The sequence below is a fragment of the Barbatula barbatula genome (assembly GCF_947034865.1).
Source record: "Barbatula barbatula genome assembly, chromosome: 17".
Taxonomy (NCBI): Eukaryota; Metazoa; Chordata; class Actinopteri; order Cypriniformes; family Nemacheilidae; genus Barbatula; species Barbatula barbatula.
This window is the reverse complement of record NC_136780.1, coordinates 6,550,795-6,572,837: the sequence shown is the minus strand read 5'-3', so window position 1 is coordinate 6,572,837 and position 22,043 is coordinate 6,550,795. Positions and strand designations below refer to the sequence as shown.

General features: G+C 38.7%; 1 protein-coding gene across 2 annotated transcripts in view; it reads right to left on the bottom strand.

Moving 5' to 3' along the window:
- The window catches only part of znf385a (zinc finger protein 385A), a 53,573-nt gene that overhangs the window by 14,438 nt on the left and 17,092 nt on the right, over positions 1–22,043 (bottom strand). Inside the window, exons 2-3 of one of the 2 annotated variants that reach the window (XM_079477347.1) lie at positions 9,968–10,113; positions 3,975–4,085 (exon numbers count right to left, since the gene is read on the bottom strand). In XM_079477347.1, coding sequence (XP_079333473.1) covers positions 3,975–4,085; positions 9,968–10,113 — 257 coding nt within the window. Of the gene's footprint in view, positions 1–3,974; positions 4,086–6,660; positions 7,145–9,967; positions 10,114–22,043 lie in introns of those variants that run through there. The other variant, XM_079477348.1, reaches the window with a different exon arrangement.

The window sequence follows — 22,043 nt, the reverse complement described above, 5'->3', positions numbered from 1 at the left end:
TATTAAAGTTTACTTCCTGGTAGGCCTTTTAGTAAGAGACAAATCTCCAAGGGAGGCAGGAACACACAAAACTGGATGTAAACTAACCAACACTGGAAACATTGTGCTATATAAACAAGACTGGCTGGATCACGGTAAACTAGACACTCCTGGACACAATTAGTCGAGGACACATAACATGACTAAAAATTCCAAAATAGACACAAAATAAAAAAAAGACATGACGAGAGACAAAAACACACAAATACATTAGCATTTGCATGACATAGCAAGGGGGTCGACAGTTCAGAATGAGTCTAGGGTGTCATAGGTGAAAGAAAAAGTTAAGTACTACATATGTAAGGTGCCCAGAGCAATATACAGTCAGGGGCCCGAAAAGTATTTTTTTACAAGTTTGAAGTTATTTATGTAGTGCAATACAACAACGGTCGTTGAACTATTGTGCTTTACAAAAGTTTTTCGAATATAAATAGTAAAAACAACACAGAATGACATATAACAAGAAATGAAACGTTTACAAATACAGCACACTCTGGATGATCACATGCTATAGGCTTTATTCTAAAAGGTGAGTTTTGAGTTTTATTTATTATAGCAGAAATTCTGTAGTGATCAACCTAATGGATAAAGGGATCCCATTCCAGAGTTTGGGGCCGACTATAGCAAAAGCCTTAACAGTCACAAGTTCAGATAGGTAAAAAGAAGCCAGAGTATTTAAGGCCTTAAAAACTAAAGAATTTATCTTAAACTCTATTCTAAGATGAACTGGCAACCAATTCTGAGAGAGTCGGACAGGTGTAATGTGCTCAAATTTACGTGTTCCCGGGAGGAATCTACCAGCCAATTTTTGGACTAATTTCAGATGATTTATATAGAAGTGACCAATACCTACGTTGAATTACAATAGTCCAGAGGAGAAAAACAAGTACAATTCATTCAGTGAAATTCTCTCTGACTGTTTTCCTAATGCAGCAATTTAAAGGACAGTGCATTTATTTATGTGTGAATAATACTTCAGCTGTAACACGCAGATATGAATACAAATTACGCACAAGCCAAAGCACTCATGAGTAGAGTGTTAACTATAGAATAAAGAAATAATGATTATTCTTGCCCAGAGCTGGTCCTAGGGAGTGAAAAACAGAGCAAACGCACAAAACATTTCCAGGGACAAATGAGGACGCAGATTCACAAAGAACACAGACTGTCCTCATCTTACTGAATCACATGTGAACACCATGTAATGTAACATACGCCAGATTAAATGAAATTATGACAACAAAAAGGGAAAGCCTACATGAAGAGGACTGACAGGTGTAGCAAACACAACAGATGGAAGGCTAATGTGATGGTAAATCAGTAAATGATAAAAACTGTGAAGGGCCACTGCAGTTCTGGCAGGAGGGACACTCATTCAACCCTGTCCTGCAACAATGGTGATACAATGTGGTGACATCATTTCTGCAACGCGGCAAGGTTATACCTCCATCTTGCAATAGAGTAAAAGGCATCCGTGCTGCTCGCGACAGTACTCCAAGCCCCTACTCTGATAAATGCTTTTTCCACAATAAATGCACTCGGTTATCGACAACAGGGTTAGGAATCGACGAATCCATAATGGAGCGTGAAATGATGATGGCAAGGAGGCAAAGAATAGATATTTTCAAGGAATAAATGTATTGCTTAATTTGGGACATTGTAGAAAAGAGGAAGCACGGTCATTGTAAGATTCCATTACATGGTTACACACAGCAATGTAATTTTATGTGATTTAAAATTGCTATAGTGCTTGTATGACTTAAAGGTCCAGTGTATGAAATTTAGTGGCATCTAGCGGTGAGGCTGCAAATTGCAACCAACGGCTCACTTCGACCCTCCCTTTCTAAGCACTACCGTGGCTGACATAGAATTAAAATGTTGTCACTTTTCCGCTTCTTCGCTGAGGGCGATACCTTGTTTATAGAACACGCTCTGTAGAGCAGTTTCTCTGTAGATACAACATAGCGAATTGTATGTAAGGGTACCTGTGGTGTATGTGGACATAAATAGTATATTCTAAGGTAATAAAAACATAATGCTTCATAATGTAAGGTCTTTATACACCTCTGAAGACAAGACATAGGTTTGTATATTATATTGCATTTCTGTTAATGGATTCTCCAAAAAATTACACACAGCACCTTTAACAGTCAATCAGAAAATACTGTATGTGTAATGCACATGTATGTGTTTTTGGGCTATTGAGACAGTGAGTGGGGCTATTCAGGATGACATCACAGAAATCAAGTTATGATCTTGACAAGGTCAGACAAAGACGTATTGAATGGCGTCTTGTTAAGACATGATGTAACAGGTTTATTGGCTGTAGTAGAATGTAGTGACGGCTGACAGGGAGACATTGCAAAAACAGAGGTGTTGAAATTATACGTATGACTTTAACAAACCGGGGCAGGTGCTGATGTAAGAGATGCCCAATCAGTGGTGCTTAAGTTTTTATTGGACAACATGAATCAGTATTTACAAGTACATGTGTCAAGCATGTTTGACTTGAAGGTCACGAACCGGGTTGTAAACTAAGAATTTGGATGCCACTTTGGGATGCTCAAATAACAGATGTCTGGGAACCAAAACAAAACAACCTTAGATGTTGAGTCAAGAATGGTTTTACATATGTATAAATTACACTACTATATAGCCTATCCATGTTCACACTGCAGACAAACTAGAACTGGTTCGCCTTGAGATTCTAACAATGGTCACCACAAAAATAATTTATGTTAGTAAGCATAAAAAAGGAAAACATTAAGTCATAACAGGTGTGGAATGACAGGAGAGAGTAAAGGAGAATTTTCGTTTTTTTGTGAACTATGCCTTTAAATTAAATGCCCAAGAGGACACTCTTAAAAGAACTTCAAACGTTGTGCAGTAATGTTTTCCGCTTTGAAACAATTTATCTGAATGCCAACAACTGCCTTGAGGCAAAGTTTAAAAGACACTTCACTGAAACATAACCGAGCACTCTATTAAATCTTCTGAGCGATCTCTTGAGCATTAAACAATTCCTGCAGGAATTTTCGTCACCATGAAATATTACCTCCCAACATTGCACTGGAACTACTAAGTCCAGTTGTTTCTTAGAATTGCTGTGTTCTCACAAATTTTTCCCCCATAAATCATTAAAGGCGAGCTGGGCTAACATCTAATTTTGCAGGTCTCCACTGGCAGGCAGGGCCTCTCTATCTTGTCCTTGTCTTTCATTGTCTATATGACTGTGGTTTAAAGTGGACCATACATCTGCTTGACTGTAGGCTTGAGATTACATGCTCACACCAAGAAAGCCATTTTCTGCCCATGATTACAGCTCTTGTCAGTAAAAATAGACCCGGCTAGTGGGACACTCCCAGGTCCTGCTCTGTTACTAATCTCATACATGTCACAATGTCTGCCACAGCTGCAACTGAATTCAGCCCAGAATTATTCAGGCTTACGTTTCTCTTAACAAGCATAGCAGCTATTCCGTGCACAAACAACTAACATAATTGCTTTCATTGATGTGTAAGGAATATTGGAACGCTTGATATGGATTTTTCAATAAATATTTGGTACAAGGAAAAGTTGAGAGTTGTTTCCGTAGGAAGGATTTTTTAAACTCCATATTCATTCCTGCCGGAAATTGCTCATATGCTTGCACCTAACGCGCAGAAGAGCTGATTTTTTATGATTGTAAAAGGAAAAAAACACTTTGACGTGCTTTGTGGATACAGTACTTCAAAAGAAGCCAGCCATTGGCAATTTCCAGACTAGAAAGCAGTGTGTGCAATAAATCCACCCTTTACGCATAAAAGAAAACTCACTTGAGGACCACCACATACAATTTAGACCTTCAAACGTACACAATAACAGAGACAATTAATTTAATTAAGACACCAAACAAACCATGCACAAAGTCAAACAGTCTAGCGTCAAAATCATACCTCTGAGTTGAATCTGATCTGGCAGACATTACAGGAAATGACTGGTCGTTTGGTCTTGACCAATGGTACTCCAAAGGTGTGGTTGATCACTGCCTTCTGAACAGGATCCATCTGGATACAGAAAAGAGGGAAAAGGAGAAAGAGTGAAACTCAACTCTACGGCACATTTCCCAGCTCCCATTAGACAGACAAGGTCATCAATCATGTTGATGGAAAGGTCTAGGTGGCAGGACAGTGGTGGCAGAACATGCCTAAGAACAACCATATGGTGTAAAAGACACCTGTGAGATCACGTCTGAGCAGCTCCTCTATAGCAGGATGCCTGCCATTCAAATATACAGTTAACAAATATGATAATATACAAAGACAACCTAATTTACCTAAGTGATGGCTCCATGTCACCATGACTAGGTAAGCAAATGGACAAGATAAAGATGCAAATTTAGTAGTTCTATTATGACTAATCAGTATATCAACACATCTGACATTTTGATTTGGCAACAACAAAATGTTTAGAGTGTCATCCAAAGTTGACTTTGGGTGGTTCAAGTACGGCCAAAGCGCCAATGGTTAAGCCTCTGTTTATAACTGGCTTAAAGCACAAAGCCTGGTGGGTTGATTTTCAAAAACCTTTTGCACTGGTCTGCATTCAGGGCTTCACGTAATTCCCAATGATTACTTTTGCACCGCTTCATTATACGGCTAATATATTTCTATTACATTCGAGTGTTTTGCCATCAATGTTCATATGATACAAAATAAACTCTAATTTGCATGTTGAACATATATACTTTTTAGGAATAACGAAGGGGGGTGTGATTGCAATGCAGCATGGTACTTAAAGGGACAGCTCACACAAAAATTAAAAACACAAATATTTACTGTATATATATATATATATATATATATATATAAATATATATATATATATATATATATATATATATATATATATATATATATAACTAAGATATTTTGAAGAATGTTGGTAATCAAAAAGTGTTTTTCCACATTAACTTATATTGTATGGAAACTCAAAACCAATGCAAGTCAATGGAGTCTACTTTTGGGTTCTGCAGAAGAACAAAAGCCATATAGGCTTAAAATAATATAAGAGGGAGTATATGATAACAGATGACATCCCTTTAACACAAAAAAGGCTATGAAGATTACAGCTATGTGTTTTATTCTAACGTATAGGAACCACAAACTAGCCAGTTATAGCCAGTCTGAACTGTCCGCTCTTGGCTGGGAAAAGATGGGATAGGCTGAAATGTACATTCTCTTGGTTAACAAAAACATTTTGAAAATCAAATGCGACACTTCCAACAAGAGTTAAATAAACAGAAAGCATAGGTGTGGTACAGAGAGACAGAGCTAGCATCTGTGAGTTAACAGGCCTTGCACCGGACGTCCTCTTATCTTATTTATCACGTGTCTGAAAAATCTCTGCAACAACCGCCGAGGGCCCTAATTCCACTGGGCAAATTCACATTGCATCAATCAAGCAGGCACTGGATTAACCAAAATGATGTTGTTCTTCATGAATCTCCAGGGGATTAAGTGAAGCTGACAGTTAGTTGGGTAATCAGGACACCTCCAGCTAGAACACATCAATAGACACAACTGTCAGTATTAACATCATCAGCCAGGAAATTAGTCTCTGATGGGCTGCACATAAAAATCAAAGCTTTCTGAAGGCCTCTCATACAATAAAGATAAGATTTTCTTTTTTTAAGTGTACAGACCGTACTTTAGGGCCTTGCGACTCACAACGCTCTTCCAATGAGGATTTAATAGCATACAGAAGTTTAAAATCAAACCAAACAAAATCAAATGCTGGCAAATCACGCATGCAATGAATTAAAACTAGCCCTGTGTAAAGTGGTGTTCCGATGTTGGTGCTTCAGATTTATTCCTTTGACTTTTAGACAACAGACATCTTGGCTCAAGACTACCCCAACAATTTTCACTTAGCTGGAATGATGCTATGATGCAGATTTATGATAATGTCTAAAGCATTCACAAAAAACAAACCAAAGCTGACGGAGCCCCCAAAGGCTAGTTTGCAATATATAGGGCTGATATTTTATTGAAGGCTCACTTTCGTGCTGTTGTATCTTTATGGTGCTGGCAGACACCACGACTGCTTATTTTTAAAGTGAACAATTTAAAAGCGGATGTTACATTCATCTCGGCAAGCAAAGCGCAGTGTCTGTCATAGGACCTCCCGCTGTTCCTCGAGAGAAATTAACCACATCCCACACATTCATTACTCAGGCGCTCTTCAAAAAATCCTGAACTTTTTCATTATTAATAAACAGACCCTTGAATAAAAACACTTTGTAATGTAGTTTCGAAAAATGACGGAAAAGTGCCTCCCCTCACAGTTCACTTTGAATGCAATATAAGAATCTTTCTCTCACTTACAAGCCCAAAATGCACTGCGTCCACACACAGTACGACCCAAGCAAAGGTTCATGCCATTTAAAACACCCTCTGAAGCACATGTAAGCCCTCTGAATGCTGTTGGAAGAGCACCTTGCTTTGTTACCTGCCTGATCTGGTGATAGCCGAAGGCACTCACCCTCTTATCCTCACGCTGCTTGGATCTCTCAGCTGCATTGGTTTCTCCCCGTTGGGGAGCTGGTGTTTGTGTGTGGGAGGGTGCGAGAGTGTCACTCACCCAGAAGTGATCCCCAATGTCCTAACACAACACCCGATTCTCCCACGCTCTTGTGTTCACACACACACTCCTCTGAGGACGACAGCGACTCCAAACAAGGATTTAGAATTCAGGTTCAGGATATGTTTAAGTGAAGTCTGAATTTTTCTAATTTTTCCACAGGCAATTCTCATTCTCTGCTGGAAACTGTCATGAACCGTTTTTCCATTTCTCCTTCCATCCGAACTGACACTTCATAACGCTCCAAGACTTTGTTTCTGGTTGGATGTTCCCTCTTAATTTCCCCTGCGCCTTAACTTTCTTTTTTCGTACTCTTTCTATCCACTCCAAAATTAAATACTGTCGTTCCTTCCTGTATTCCGATCTCCTTCCTCTTTGCCTCACACTCTCGCGCTGTTATTTTGTCCAGATGCACTAAGAATGTCACGCACTCCCTCCCATTTCTTTTTTCTTCCATTTCACTGTCCAAATCTCTCCTCCACTCCCCGATTCTATCAAAAGCACCAAGGCACGAGCTGACTGCTTTCCGTCCCCACCCCATCGGGACGATCCTCCGCCACATACCTCTACAACTCACGTGGAACCAATCGAGCTGTGACCTGGTCTCAGTTAATAAGACTTCCAAAAATATCTGAAATCATACTGCCTCAAAATTTTTGTTTTGCCGCTATTTAAGGGGGTTTAAGGAGTTATTCGGAAGGATCATCAGAGGTGAAGTGTGCGCAGCTAAAGGAATTTCAAGAAGTATGTGTGCCGTTACATTACTCAGTGAGGAAAACTGGCATTGAACATGGGAGGCTTTGTGAATAAACTTTCCAGGGGGGATTGGGAGGCAGGGTCGAGTTGAAGGATGCTGCAGGTGAAAGGCAACAGGTTGGCACACGAGCCGTCAGATTCAACACTTTCAACAGAAATTCCTGATTCTCCAGAATAAGCAAGGTCTTTTTCCACGTCACAACCAGCTGCTTCGTATAAATTATTCAGGTGCCTCTGCGCCTGCAGGCACAATGACTCAGACAGGCAGGTAGAGTCCAAAGCACATTAAAGTCAAATTACAGCTGGACCGAACAGCTGAACAGATGAATGAAAGATAGAGCCGTGAGCCGGCTCTGTAAACAGCTGATTAAAAGCATCTGATATAAGTTAAAATGTATTGTAAACACAGCAAAGTGGTTGTTGCCAAACCCACAAATTGGGAGAACTAGATTACACTTTCATTTCTGTTTGATCAGACTGCGCTGCACTTCGTCGGCATTCCAATGTGAATGTGAATCCAGATGGAAAGAGCTGACGACTCATATGTTTATAGGTTTCTGTAGTTCACTGAGCCATAAAGCAGTGCAAAACTAAGGTACAAGCTTACATTTGTCTACTTTACTTTTCTGAAGATTTATACCAACAGAATTCTTGAGAACAAGAATTTATTTTCTTTTTTAAAAGAGATAGTTCACCCAAAAATAAAAATTCTGTCATCATTTACTCAGCGTTTTGTGATATCATACCTGTTTGACTTTCTTTCTTCTCCAGAACATAAAAAAATATATTTTAAAGAATGTTTGTAAATGAACAACGGCGCGTACCCTTTACTTTGTGTCCATACAATAGAAGTGAATGGGTCACCAATATTTCAAAATACCTTCTTTTGTGTTCTGTAAATTACAAATGACAAAAGATGGCAGAATTTTCATTTGTGGGTAAACTATCATTTTAGAAACCATTTTCAGTCAACTTTACATATTCATACATTAATACTTATTTTACATATTAAATTATGCACATTTGATTTTAGAGAAAGCTATGGGTCAATGTTGTATACAATAAACTCATATTCTAGCATATGTCAAGACCACAAAATACAGTTTTATAAAGATATGCTCAATAACATCATCTAATGTCTACGCACGTACTTCCTCAAATAACATGACTTAAGACAGCTATTTTAATACTTCAGTAAAGGTCTATATTTAACTACCTGACTGAAGAAACTTGTAAATGTCAGTATTCCATTAGGCATTGGCGTAAACACTGCAGTGTGTCTTCAGCAGTGTCCTACAGGGAGGTCAACCTGTCCTTCCAGCTTCTCCAATATCGCCCCCTACTGGCGGTTATCAGAATTTCCTGTTGGGCACTTGGTCACTCACATACGGAGCTTTATCCCATTCTGATTTATAACCTGCTGCAATGCTGCGACCACACATTTTACAAGGTTTATGGCGCAGCTCAGAGTCTTAGTATAAATGCCATAGGTAAAATAGACAGTAGTTAAGCTCTAAGATGCTGACTCTCCCCTGAACTATGCAAACTTCTGTTGGCTTTTACTAAAAAGATAACAAATGTGGGAGAATTGGATGGCAATGTTTAATGCATATTGTGCTGGCATGGGGAAAGGGTTTTTCTTTTTCCGTGTAAGAAATCAGCGATAGGGTGTAAAGCATCTTCAAAACTGCAAGTGAGTTGCATATCCACTGGATGAATTTTTAAACTTCTTTCAAAGGATGTGGATAATGTCTAACACGGCTTTCAATGCAGCGTCAAATTTCTAAATTACATCTATAAATTATTAAATGTACAAAATATACAAAATGCTGCACAAGGAGTAAAAAAACGAGATATTATAAAATGGCTAAACATATAGGGAAACATATATCAAACAAAGTTCTACCACATATTTTCAAACAAATAATATTAAAAATACAAAAATAATTCACAAAAAAACTTTTTGTTCTTAACATTCACCTTATATTAATATTATAACATCTAAAAGGTTTAAGGAGGGCTATAAGAGAGAATGCAAACCAGAATGCTCTGCACCGGTTCATACATACAGTACATCTGACACCCCAGGCATCGCTGCATAGCACGACTAACTTTTCTCTTTCAATTTGCTGACCAACATCTTCATTTACATAACAGAATGCAATCTGGGAAATGTGCAGAAGAGAATCAGGGTAAAAGTGCTGAGAGAGTGAAACGGGCTGCATGCTAATCTAAATGATTAGCTATAAGTCACAATGACACAAGAAATGTCTTTTAGTATTACACGGCTTTCTATGGTAAGTTCAAAGTTAAACAAAGCCATGTAGAAAACATGTGACAACACTATTTTAATCTAATTATTACGATTATTTCTTTATTATTATTATCTAATTGTATAACCATAATATATAATATAGACAAAGTAGGAATGCTGAAAGTATACATGTGTAATACACATGGATTTTAAGAAACAAATATATAATTTACGATAAAAAAATAATTGAAAATGCCTATTCACTGATTATTTTGAATGGAAGCGTGACAATCTCACCGCGTTGAAGTTGTGGAAAAGGCTAACGCTGTGTGGGGGAGGGGTCTCCATTGGAAACTGAAGGAAGGGCTTCATATCCAGATGAGGCTGGATCATTGTAGGGGTCCGCAGAAATGTAGGGATGGCCCCCGTTCGGTTGATGCTTCCTGTGGCGAAGAGAGAAACAAAGTTACATAAAGAACAAGCAAACGAAGGCAATTCTTCCTATAATCTTTCGAGATAAGCTTTGAATCCTCTGATGTCAAGCCTGACTAAACGTCTTACGCTCAAATATTGACTAAATGACATACAGAGGTGAAACTCACAGGCTTAGAAGTGGCTGTCTTAAAACAGTTTTTATCAGCACGAAACTCAAGAGATGTCAGGCTTACGAAGCAACACCCACTAGGTCTTTCTCATTGAGTCTCTGCTCCCTGTCAGGCTGTCTTTTTTTATCCTTTACAACCCGCCGCAACCTCCTACATGAGACAGCGTGAGGACCCTCTTTCCAAAATGAAGCTTTAGCGCGCAGTTACTTTAAGCTGCTTAATATTGCTGCTGGATTTTTCTCTCTTCAAATTCCCTCCAGTCTTAAATCTGTTCCTCTCTCTCTCTCTCTCTCTCTCTCTCTCTCTCTCTTTCTCTCTCTCTCTCTTTCTCTCTCTCTCTCTCTCTCTCTCTCTCTCTCTCTCTCCCTCTGCCTGTCTCTTTCTTAATCTTGGATGATTTTTCGCCCTTTCCGCTTCTATATCGAGAATGCATGACAAGCTTCTACTCTCTCCTGATTTTTCCTGTCTTTCCCTTACATACAGGACGTCATTACGCTGGGCCGTAGTCAGGGCTGCTGTGGGCATGTGTCAGGATGTGAGGAGAGAAAAAATTACATAGAGATAAAGAGAGATAAAATTGGAGAGATATTCTGTCTCAGCCTGGCCAGCTGTTCCGCCTGCTGGGGCCTCAGGTCCGAACGAGCCCTGGCATCATTAACTCAAATTAGGCATGCAAGACTCCTCAATGAGTGCACAACACACAGGCAGATAAAGAGAAAGGGAGGAAAAGAGAAAGAATAAGAAGGCAGATTGGTTGCAAGACTGCTGGTAAGAAAAAGAGAGAATAAAGAATGCCGGTGGTTGCTTGTGGGCACTGCTGGTGCCTGATGCAATGCTCAACAAAGTCACGTGACGTATCCTCTAAATACTCTCTTTGGGTGCAGACAGATCTCTTTTAAAGTGCCGCAGTGTGTCTTAAATAGTACACCCCTCAAAAAAGGGAAAAACCTAAATGGTTTGTATTTTTAAAGGAGCACAAATGGCACAGTTTTGAAGAATTGCAAATCAAAACAAATCATTCTGATTAGGGATTTTAAGCTCCAAATATTAAAGGTATAGTGCAACCAAAAATGAAATACAAATCATCATTCAGTCACGCTTATGTCATTCGAAAACAGTATTACATATCTTCTGCAGAACACAACAGAAGACATTTTGAAGAACGTTGGTAACCAAACAACCCATCGATTCACATTTTATGGTCAAAACACAGAAAAATTTAAATATCTTCTTTATATCCCACAGAAGAAATAGTCCTATACGATATGAAGGTGAACAAATGATCACTGATTTTTTTGTTAACTGCCTCTTTAAAAAGAGTATATCTGATAAGTCTGAAACCATTGACATCTTACTAAAAAATAACTGATGACCACTTCTACTCTTATGTTTACAAAGTCACAACAATAAGAAAATAATGAATTCTAAAAATGTTTAACAATCTCAGTGCATAGACCAAGCTGAAGTCTGAATCCCACATTTGCTCACATATGAGGCATATGCTCTCTCTCTCTCTCTCTCTCTCTACGGTAGTCACTCTCACTGCTAGTGTGGCCCACATGCTACTGTCACTGCAATACAATCCTGACATAACTCAAAACATGACTGAGAGGGTGAAGGGACCCAAACCGTTAAGTCTGTTCGCATGCCATCTGAGAAACGACACAGTTTCTTTGACAGCCAATGAGAGTCGATTAAAGAGAGAAACACAAGCACAAGTGCAGCAGACTGCTGGAGGAAGTGTGTGTGCATGTGTCTGTGGAGGACAGTTGTCCTTGAGTCAAAGTGTGTGTGACAAAACACCATGGCCAGCATGCGTAAATCAGGTCGAGGCTGCTTGCTGCCCCCAGTGTATTATTACCTCATTAAATTAAACAACACTTTTAAAGCTCAGCTCGCACTGTAAATCACTATGACAGGGTAAGGGCATGCATGTATGTGTGGGGTATATGATGCATTATGACTACACGCAGAATAAAAAGAGTAATACAAACGCATACTTAGGCACAGTCATAAACACCATAGATGCATCCCCTCGACAATATTTTCATTAGTGATAATCCGATATTGTTTTGCTGTTTAGGGTCTGTGATTTCACTTTAATGGCAAAGAGGAGGACATATTCATAAGATAACTACTTCCTTCCTTTTTTGAACTTTGCTACCGAGGCTTTTTCACATACCTAACCTGAAATGACGAGGTTTGCCTTTTCGTCCAATCATTTTGTCCAATAAACACATTTCATGGACAGTTTACTAAACAATTCTGTAATCATTGACTTACCCTCTTGCTATTTCAAACACAAGTTTCTTTCATCCGCAGAACACAAAATAAGATAGTTTGAAGAATGTTGGTAGCCGGACAACGGCCGTACCCATTCACTTCTATTGAATGGACACAAAACCAATGCAAGTCAATGGATACCGGCTACCAACATTCTTTGAAATATCTCCATTCTGCATAAGGAGCAAAGTTATACAGGTTTGAAAAGAGGGCGAGTTAAAGATTGCACCCTTTTTGGGTTGTACCATATAACTCATATTTTGAGGGTTTGATCTAACCTTAAATGCATAAGTACTTTTCACGTGTCCTCTATGAAGAAAAGAATACGTTTGGTTTCATTTGGGTCTTTAATTAATAGCAAAGCACTAAAAGCACAGCTGCCAAAGATCACAGGCTTCAGCATGAACTCAAACAAGAGCGTTGATTAGACACCACAACACCACAAGATCCTCTGACGATGGACAAAGTACCTTGATGATCATACCGGCAGTCTTAACAGCTTCAACAAACCCATGAGGCGCGGGGAGATGATGTACTGCCACTGTTTGAATCTGATTCTCCTAACAAGCTACAGTAACGTGATCAGACCTGATCAGGGCCTGCGTTTCGGGGGGTTGGGGATAGCGCTGAGCTTTGGGTGTTGTTCAAAGCCTGTGACACGCCAGGAATCCTGCAACACACACCGAGGTCATAATCACCACATTTAAAGAGCCTGCGGTGCAGGGGACGGACAAAAGCCGTGGCACTGCAACCAGGGACTGAGGACAAATACATGCAGGCAATATGGGAGCCGGTGTGAAGGGAATCTTCAGCGCAGGTTTGAAAGAGGATTTGGAAGAGAACGATCCACAGCCGTGTGTGAATATGGTTAGAATCCCAGGAGAAAGAGAGTGGGGCGGGGTTTATAAATAGAGAGAAGGGCACTGGAAGATCAAAGGCAAGGGAAAGTGATTCAACAAACTTGAATAATTCCGAGCCTGTTTGGGCCTGATAAATGGAATCTCAGGCGTGCCCGTCTCTCTCTAATGCCGAGGCTAGGCAATCCTATTTGTTAGGCTGTGCATGGTTTGGAGATAAGAAATAATACTCATGAGGTCAACAGAAGATTTCTGCCGTGACTGCAAAAAAGAATGTGAACATTCAAAACATGCATAAAAGAATTGGTCTTATTTGGCCGGTCACCTCCAGACCGGGGGTCTTGGTTTAATGGGTTGCATTACGATAAAAAATCAGCCACTTTATTTCTTCAGGTGCAAAGAGGCACCCAAGGGAAAAGAACACCATTTGGATCACATCTCTCTCTGGGCAACATTAGAGCAGAACTGAATGCATTCAGTACAATTCTTTCTAGTGAGGCGTGCAGGGTGCTGTTATATCCACCCTATCAGTGTGACTATTAGGGAAGGCAATTGAAAGGAATTTAATGATTTTGATCAGACTTAATGTTTCCTTTAGATTCCATTAAATTGCTCATATAATTGGCCTAAACTATAAATTGAACAAATAAACAACATAAAAAACAAATAGCTCTGAGGCTGGTCCAGAGACATTTACATTTAAATGCAATAATTTAGCAGACACTTCCAAAGCGACTTGCAGAGAGTTCAGGGAGCAAATAAAGCGATATGTCATACAGGAGCTATTATACAATAGGTGCGAATACCAAGTTACTAGTTTCAACAAAGACACAATGGACATCTTCATGTTTCTCTTAAAGGGATAATTCACCCAGAAATGAACAATATTCATTGTTTCATTTACTCACCCTTTATTTAATTCAATTTCTTTCTTCTGCAGAACCCAAAAAATTGTTTTGAACAACATTGGGACCCATTGACTTCTATTGTTGGGACACAAAACCACTGCGACATTGCTTAAAATGGCTTTTCCCTTCCCCATAAGAAAGAGTTTTAAATGACATGAATAAATGATGAGTTAATGAAAAGAAATCATTTTGAACTAAATCATTTTGAAGAACCCAACTGCAGGCAGCGACAATGAAGGGGTTAACAGAAGCTTTATTATAAAGCACAAAACAAACATCCACGATGGGGAAAACCTCTAACCAAACTTGATACAAAAACTGAAACCAAATACTTCCCACAAGGGGGCAAAAATAAACAACAAGCAACACAAACCAGGACCTTGACACTATACCTACATGAACTTGACAGACTAATACAGGGCAGGAAACATGTACAACAAACGAGCACAAGACAATAGACAAGAGGGCATTAAATAGGGAGACTAACAAAGGAGCTAACGATGGGCAGGTGTGGGTAATGAGACACAGGAGGAAAGATATACTAGGAACGAGAGGGGCGGGGCCAAATGGAGACTGGAGAGAATGCATATTATGTCCTGATTGACAATAATATGTTTCTCTCCACATAAAACACGTGGGTCTGTCATGATTCTGCCCCAGACCAGAAAATCAAGACAAGACAAGGCAGAATCATGACAACATGTTTCTCCTAAAAGTCTTGAAAAGAAATTAGAACAGAATTAAATGAGTAAATTGTTCACATAAAATGTATTTAGATAGCCCAGACCATTTATTCTTGGGGGAATTTGAGATCAGAAAGCTTTGAATTCAGATGTTTTGGATTGCAGACTATGGTCATTGTTCTTAGCAACTGAGATTTCTTAGCAGGAGACTTCCCTTCATTCAGATGTACATTTAATCTTATTACAGTCCAGAAAAATTCTAAAATCTGATTTATGATTTTTTTTCCAATGGGATATGTGATGGTATACAGTATCTCTTTAGTTCAACGCCTCTGCATTGTTGCTTTTCAGTAATACAGTAAAAACAAGCAATATATGAGCCAAGATAGCAGAAGAAATTAGATCAATGAGAGAAGAGAGAGAGGGGGAAAGGAAAAACAGCCTGGCAGGCTTTGGATGAACACAGATGTCCCCTGGCAAGCAGCAGTGGCTCTGAACAAATTGCAAAGAGAGAGAGGGAAGGAGAGAGACAGAGAGAGAGAAAGAAAGGAAGAGTGAAAGCCAGGGGTCCCACAGAGCCCCTCACTGAGCACCTGTCGTTCAGGGTGAGACTGGTGCAAATGCAGATTAATGAGATGAGAGATGCAGATAGATGTTCAGTCCCCTCTGTAACCGCCGCTATCTGTGTGCTTGTGTTTTGTCTTTCTCATTAGATCTGTGTATTTAATCAAGACTATCGAACAGCTTTAGATATTTGACAAAGATCTTGTGTGACAACATGCAGTTTTTTTCTTGGTCCTACAGGTGAGGATAAACATGCTATTAGTTTGTGTGTCCCTGCATTAGGATCAAACCCCTGACCTTTCTAACTCCATAAGCAAACAATTAGGCTACAGGAACATAACACAACCTTGACGCACTACTAACATGACTTTTTGTGGGAAAACATGTTTCTCCCTTGAAGGCAAATCAAAACTAGCCATGTATCGGACAAAATAATAATACATGTTTCGTGGCTAGACAACATTTGGAGGACTTTTTACAGCATGAAACTAGTTTTATTAAGTTATCAGTCACTTGGCAAACAATGGAGTCACAGATCATAAAAAAGCCAGAATTGTACCTCTCAGAGCCACCTGCACTGCGTATTTCAGAACAAAGAGTCCTGTGTAATTATGACATATTGTGGTAGGCAGGTGCCATCTCCCTCAACTTTCAAATAAAACCTGGATGAGGGAACAGTTGGTTTCAAATAATAGCGTTACTCAGCAAGGGACAATGAATTGTTTGCGTTTCTTTGTTATTTAATTTTCTTATACGTTTTAATTACTAAAGCATGCAGGGACAGCCTGGTACAATGCACAATTAATTCTCAAGAGTGTTTAGATTCAGCTTTACCAAATGTATTTACATTTCCTTAAAGGGGATGCCATTTTACCAAATTTGCTAGTATAAGAATAGCAGATTTTGTTGTGTATTTAATATTTCCAGTGACTGTTTTTGGAGCACATCTATGTGTTTTTGTACAAGGTTAGATTTAATTCTAAATCTAAGAAGTCCACACAAGACAATCTAGTGATAAGATCAAGTACTTTTTTCTCTACAGCTGTAAATTAGAGGGAAAACAATCACATCAGCTCTCAAATCGAAATCGACCAAAAGTCATCACATCTGTTTATGGAAATGCACACATTGTCTCCAGAAACAGCAACACAGAGTGAATTAATATTTTCATTTTATTCCTCTGCATGCTGAGGGTTTGAGAGTGTGTGTCTGCCCTGTCCTCAGCTGTGACCAAGGCACCAGAAATGGCTCATTCATTTAACCAATTTGGGTCCAATTACTGTGACGGCAACACCGCGCTGCTCACTATTCTGGTCCCGTCTCATAACAGCAGGACGAGACAGAATGCCCCTCACCTGACCGCTAACGCTATCCACCTCCAAAACCAACCACATTATATAAAGACAGCACCCATACAGACACACCCATGAATGCGGTATTACTAAAACTGTAAGCTGAACTACTGCAATGGTTGGACAGAATAAGCTTATCTTTATCAAGAAATGTAGATTAGAAAGCGATGTTTAATAAATAATGATAGAATTATGAATTATCAAAATATCCCAAAATGATATGTGAAAGTGATATGTGATAAACGGCCAAAAGCAATATATTTCTTCACCTTGGAATCGTAAGGTTCTGACATTATTGTCAACATGGAGTCAATCGCATATTCTTATTCTCTGACAACTTGTTCACATTATGTGATGTTGTGCACATCGTGGGACTGTTTTCAGGAAGAGGAAATGTTCTATCTACAAGAAATAATGCAAAAACTATACATATATAGTATATATAAACATACACACACACACGCACACACACGCGCACACACGCACACACACACATACATATACATTTTATATACATATATATAAAATACTGTACCTATGTTTGTCTTTTAATTGGTCACAGGTGTGCATGTCAGTCATTTTAACAGTTTGTGAAATGTGACTCGTCATTTAGATTGTAGAGTTTGAAGTATTAATTCCATAAACATAAACTTGCCATAATGGCACATACCTAAATGAATACATGTACATCAGTAAATGTAATATGTAAATGTTAAAAGTAGGACTGATTTAGCTTATTTTGACTGCATCACGTGCTCCATACACAAAAGCAAACCAATATTTGGCCACAAGGAGGTGCTGCAGTGACCTTGCTTACTGACCCTTCCACAGGTATCAAACAGAATATAAATCCCTTTTTTCCTTGTTTCACAGCTCTTAATCAATTAGTCTCCCTCCTGAATTTGTAGGTCCATGAAGTCCCCAGCCCCTCCCCAAGGGCTTTGCATGTTAAATAAAAAGATTGCGAGAGAGATAAAATCTTCGCTCCAACTAACCCATATTGCTTTGAAATTTTTAAACCCTGGCCATCATGCCTTGCTATATGAGGCAAATGACGCTGGTGAGGTGAGAAGCATCACATCTGCTGTTTGTGTGTGTGCGCACCGCGAGTGATGTGCACATATGATTGACTGTGTTGTGCGGGAGGCTGGTTTGAGTCCAAGCATGTCTGATATTAATCTCTCTCATCATACCTACGCAAATATATTGTACACAAACACACGCGATAGCACACTTCCACTGCATGGCACTCCAATGAAACAGAAACAAAGAGAGAGAAAGAGAAATAGGTGTGAAGCAGTAAAATGATTTGCACGAGTGTGAAGGAGAGAGAGAGAGACACACGGTAGGCTACAGACATAAAGAATGTTTGTACCGACAGACCTGTGATTTTAAATGTCATCACAAATTACATGCCTGTGATAAATGCACCATAATAATGACCTAAATGTTATTTGCAGACGCTATAATTTAACAGATTTTGATTTACTCCAGTCTGAAGTATACATTGGTTATAGTTTGTGCACACATACTCAGAAGGTCCCCACATTGGTTCAAATCCATGGATCGAAATGCATTAAAACTGACCAAAACATGGCAAAAAAAAGAATGTTTAAACATTTTTCAAACAACCCCTTATCTGCCATTGGTTGAAAACTGTTAGTCCTGCCCCAAAATCACATAGCTGATTTAGCCAATTTTTTCTGTGTCAGGGTCCAAAACAGATCTAGGAAAGTATTGGAAAAATAAGCTTGTGCTGACCAAGAACTCCATCACAAGCATTTCTGTAGATGGATGAACTTGCCTTGCAAACAAATCCATGTACCCCCTCGCTCTCTCCCCCCAAACCCAGAGTCTTGCTTGCATGTAAAAACATTACAGTAAAACATTGGCCGTATTCATTACCAGTGGCTAATCTTCACAAACAAACAGATACAGATATAGCCACACACAAACCGTATTTTCAGGCAGGAAGGTTTCCAGTGGCTAAATACGGGTGAAGTACTGACAGAGAATGGGTGTAATGACACCCTGGTTGGATAATATATGGCTGTGCAAGAAAAGCCCCAGAAAGACTGAGTCTTGATTTTATAAGCAGGCGAATCAAGGCTGCTTTAATTATCAGCCTGTCTCTAAAGGAAAAGTGCTTAGTGTGATTGAAGAGTTACAGAGAAGAGCACAGCCACACTGATAGAGACTGCTTTGCTCTGAAACTGATTGAAGTAGAAAAATGTAAAGGTACTTTCTGTAAGTATCCCCTTTCTCACGGCCCGTGGCCACCGTGCACGTGTTCTGGGTGTGGAAGCAGATGCACACCCTAATCCTGGGATATATCTGGTCTTGGCTTTAACGTAGGGCCTACAGCAAGAATGTCTGAGAGGGAGGATGGCTGTAGGTAGATAGGATCTCGAAACGTTTCCTCTTCAAGTCCATACACGACTTGAGTTCTGATTAGAATGTTGGCCATCAACCAAAATGAAACAAAAAATGAGGGGAAAAAAATGACTGAAAAATACGGACAAAAATGAATGGATAAAACAGAATTTTTTTCTTATATTGTCACTGTTGCTATTTTTTAGAAACTGGAAAAACGCAGCACTTTTAAAATGATTAATACTGTGCTGTCAAAGTTGACAAGCATCTTTAAACATGTATTATTGGTTAGATTTTTGCAAAACCCAGTGACAAGTGTAAAGGGTGACTTATAATAACGATTTATGGCAAAAAATAAATCACGAAATATGAAGATTTAGAAGGACAGTAGTGATATCAAAATCCAAATGATTCTTATTTGATATTCGTGTCAAGTGACATATTTGGCATAAGGGGTTAAATATCCCTTAAAGCAGGGGTTCTAAACTTTTTTGACTCCGAGGCCCTCCACTGTGTTCCACAATATCCCCAAAATAAGCTTGACATTAACTTGTAAAGTGTTCATACTTTTTTAAAATTTCACAAATAATAAGAAATATCTGAAGTGTTTTAAAGTGTATTTTAATGCTCATTTTAAATTATTAGTCATCCTGTGACCTCCTTGGAAGTCAGCTGGGGCCCCCTGTTGAGTACCATTGTCTTAAATTCTTTAATATTTATTAAATACTTAATATTGAAAGTCATAATTTACTCCCTGTTGTCATTTTAAACCTGTGTGATTTTCTTCCTTCTCAAACGCAAAATATATTTTCAAAATGTTGGCAACCAAAAACTGTTGGTTACGAGATTTTAACCAGTGCATGTTTTCTTAGCTTCACAGAAAAAAGCAAATAGATGTATTGAGGTCAGTAGCAATGAATAAAACTCCATAGAAAAAATTACTATGGGAGAACCAACAGACAAACAGAGCAGAAAACAGAGATTAGCAAAACAAGCGTATGATATGAAATCACAAAAACACAGCTCACAAAAAGTCTGACTGAGACTATCGCTCATGCAAGTACAATGAGGTCCAAACATCAAGGACTGCAAGAACACTGTGTGGTTCGGAAGAAGAAAATCTGCCCTTTTGTACAAACACCTCACCAAATGTTTTATTTGATTCATGACCTGAAATGTGTACAGAATGAAACATTTATTTATAATTCTTTTGGTCAAAATGTAGAATTTATTATTTTTTATTTTATTTTTATGTATTGTATTTTCTATTGTTTTTTAAAGCATTCTTCATGTGCCAAAATGAACACGCTTGCACTGACCAGGGATCCCACAAACTGTAAAAGAGCTGTGAAACTGACAGATCTACTATAAGGACGCTGCTGATTCCCTTTACATTACCGTTCATTAATCTTTCTCGCCATCCCTCTCCTCTTCCTTTTAAACGCCCTGAGTTGTTCCTATCATTTTCCTCCCACCGTCATAAATCGCACATGTTTGGCTGAAGGCCAGTTTGACTGGTGAGATGATCCCTTCTTTTTCATCTGTGATCTATGTGAATGGTCCTGGCTGTAGGGCACACAGACATCTTTGATGGATAGTAAGATGCCATGAAAGTCTGAGGGTAAATCTGAAAGGGTATATACGCTACAAAGAGAGGAACCGGGGGTGCTAATGATCTTATATTCAGTAGCTGAATTTACAATTACAAAAAGACACTAAAAGTGAAAGGCCGCCGTGTTCTTAGAGTTCAACGCAATGATCCTGAATCAGTCTTAGATGTCTCTGCACTGACCAGTGAATGGTGAATTAGCTGGATTTCCCAGGGTAAGAATCCAATTTATTTTTAATGATAATGTATAAACATTCCAAGACAGACATATTATGAGCTCTGGGACTATTAAATGATGGTAGAAGCTTTTGTAGAAACCATACTTCATTCCTGTAAAACACTCAGTTCACCCCAAAATAAAAATGCCTTCATCATTCATTCACCATCGAGTTGTTCCAAATGTGTATACATTTTTTTGTTCTGATGAACACATAGAAAGATATTTGGAAAAATGCTTGTAAACAAACAGTTCTTGGCCACCATTGATAACCATAGTAGGAAAAATGTCTTTATAATTGTTATGTTCTGTCGAACAGAAAATAAAATATTTGGAAGAATGTGGGACACTTTTGACAACCATTATCATTTTTCCTACTATGGTAGTCAAAAGTGCCTCAGAACTGTTTGCTTTTGTGTTCCACAGAACAACGAAATGTATAAAGCAATTTCTCTTACTATGGTAAATGATAACAGACTTTTCATTTTTGTCTGTACTGTTTTTTTAATATTTTAATAAATTTTTAATATATTAAAAAATAAATTCATATTTATTTATTAAATATATATTTCATAAATACATTTTGTTTTAACTATAAGTTAATGGTTTTGTATTCAGTTCGATTTTGTCATTTGCAATGCTTGACAAGATGCATAGAGATATTTAAGTTGGTTTGGTTGTTTCAGTTCTTACAACATCTTACTGAAGAATTGAACTGAAGAAGTCTCGGTAGAAAAAAGAAATCGAACAAGTGAGCAATCACTGCAGCGCTTTTTTGCGGTCATCTTTATACCCTTGTGCCCTGAGAGCACAACACCTGTCCTGTTTATATTCTCCCACCACAAAAGAATTATAGCAACCTGCGACTACTGCTGTGGAATGTTGCCGCTCCCTCTTTCTCTCTTATCCACCTGTTTGAACC